Consider the following 2004-nt stretch of genomic DNA (forward strand, 5'->3'; position numbering starts at 1 on the left):
ATCAAAGTTTCTCAGCAACATCTTAGAAGGCAAACCCCATTTGTTAACAAATACGACCGACTATAATTCTGCTTCCTAAGTCCTGCTTGATATTTTTTTTCTACCTGTTGTTTTCATTATCTTTACTCAGTATGTTTTCCTATCTATGATTCTGCCCCACTTCAGACATCTTCAGATCTCTCAGAACATTGTGTAGATAGACTAATGTCTACAACTGTATTTGTATAATTTAGGTGGCTTCTCAAATTAGCTGCTTAAGTATGTAAATTACTGTTTGTACTTGGTGGACAGTCTTCACATACATTCTCATTTTACTTCTCTGCTGCCCCGTTTTATAGGTTTTATCTTGCCCACAGTAAGGACAAGGCAGAGCAGGATACCAACCCTGGACTAACTTTGCCTCCAGGCCCAGCTTTCCTTCCCCATGTGGTGTGCAAGCTAGGAGCACACAGCAGGGCTCCCCTTGGCGGGCCTCTCCTCTCCCTGTGTGGTGTGATTACTCACTGGGCTCTGCTACTGTCCCATGGCAGGTTTAAGCCTTCTGGCCACAATGTAATTGATTGATGTATTAACAGTGACATGTATAAGACCTTCTGTCTCTTCTTCTGTGGTCATTTTATGACCTAGTCCTCGGATACATTAGTGGGAGTCCAGAAATCTGGGAGCTTTTTGAGTATATGCAAAGCACAAGATGAACTTTAGTATTTGTCCATATCCAAAACCAATTCCGCTAATAACTAAGCTTGCTTGTGCATTCTAGATGGAAACTCTTCCTACAGTGTACAGTTAATAATTGGCACCAGAAGGCCTCAGTTAGAAGCAGGTGTTTTAGCAAGTCTGGAATGGAGACTTAATGTCATCATTTGTATTCATTTCTTAACTCTGTTTAAGTTTTCTCACAGACTGAGGCCTTCTGTTGCTAACAGCTGCCTCTCTGTTTTCTGCAGAAAACTCCGGAGGAGGACAACTCAGGGAGAGCGCTGGGCTGGGAGCCGGGGCACTTGCTGCTCACCGCCTGCACCGTGCGCAGCCTGGAGCAGCTGCTGCCGTTCTTCAACGTGCTCAGCCAGGTCTTCAACAGCAAAGTCACCAGCCGGTGCGCAGGACACTCAGGGAGCCCCGTCCTCTACTCCACCGCCTTCCCCAACAAGGACTTGAAGCTGGAAAACCACAAACCATTTTCCAGCAAAGCTAGGCAAAAAATAGAAGAGATGGTAGAAAAAGATTTTCTGGAAGGGGTGGTAAAAACTTGAGCACCACAAGTGGTTCCATTTAGTTTAAATGTAATTATTTAAAACATTTGCTCCTGAGTTGTATAGTTTGTTTTTTTTTTTGTATGTAACAAAACATGTTTCAGGTTGTATTTAATTTAAATATTTGTAAATAAGAACAAATGTCTGACTGTGGCCTGAATCAAGTTTAAATAACTGTGGGCTCATGTTGATTATGGTGCCTAAGAGAGATCTATATATACGTAAATAGTCCACTATCGTCCATTGTTTTATTGTCCTGAGTTGTCTTAAATCTGCCAAATACACACTGTACATTTTTTCTATTCATTTCAGGCTTTGTTTAATTTAGATGGGTTGGAGACTCTTCTGCTTTGACTTATTAACCACATTCTAGTATAAAAATGGTGTCACTTCTCTGTCAGAGGCTTGGTAATGTCTTACAGCCAGTTTCTCCCACTTACCTTCACTAAGAGGAGTAAAGAAAACTGAGGCTTGGCCCATGCATCCTTGTAAGTCAATGTAGCACAGGCATCTCCACCTCAGTACAGAGTAGAGGTCCACAGCCTCCACAGTCACCCTTCTGAGTTCCTGCTGATATTAACTCAAGAGGTAAGTTTATAAGACCTGCTTTGAAGACTCTGCTATGAAAAACACTGGTTGGATTTGTATTAAGTCTTCTCCACCCTGCTCAGTTGTATCACCAGTGGTGACTACCAGGACTGCAAAATGACATCGTGGGGAGGTAACATCGATGGAAAAGACATCACAGGAG

At 42.5% G+C, this 2004-nt stretch overlaps 1 protein-coding gene across 7 annotated transcripts in view; it reads left to right on the forward strand.

Annotated features, from left to right (window-relative positions):
• The window catches only part of DOP1A (DOP1 leucine zipper like protein A), a 131027-nt gene extending 129468 nt beyond the window's left edge, over positions 1–1559 (forward strand). For all 7 annotated transcript variants that reach the window (XM_086316939.1, XM_086316944.1, XM_086316938.1 and 4 more), the window contains one exon: positions 948–1559. In XM_086316939.1, coding sequence (XP_086173065.1) covers positions 948–1253 — 306 coding nt within the window. In that variant the 3' untranslated portion in view covers positions 1254–1559. The remainder of the gene's footprint in view (positions 1–947) is intronic.
• Positions 1560–2004: the final 445 nt, after the last annotated feature.

Source organism: Bos grunniens, chromosome 9, assembly GCF_055505025.1.
Source record: "Bos grunniens cultivar Pamir isolate PY7600 chromosome 9, Bosgru_T2T1.0, whole genome shotgun sequence".
Lineage (NCBI taxonomy): Eukaryota > Metazoa > Chordata > Mammalia > Artiodactyla > Bovidae > Bos > Bos grunniens.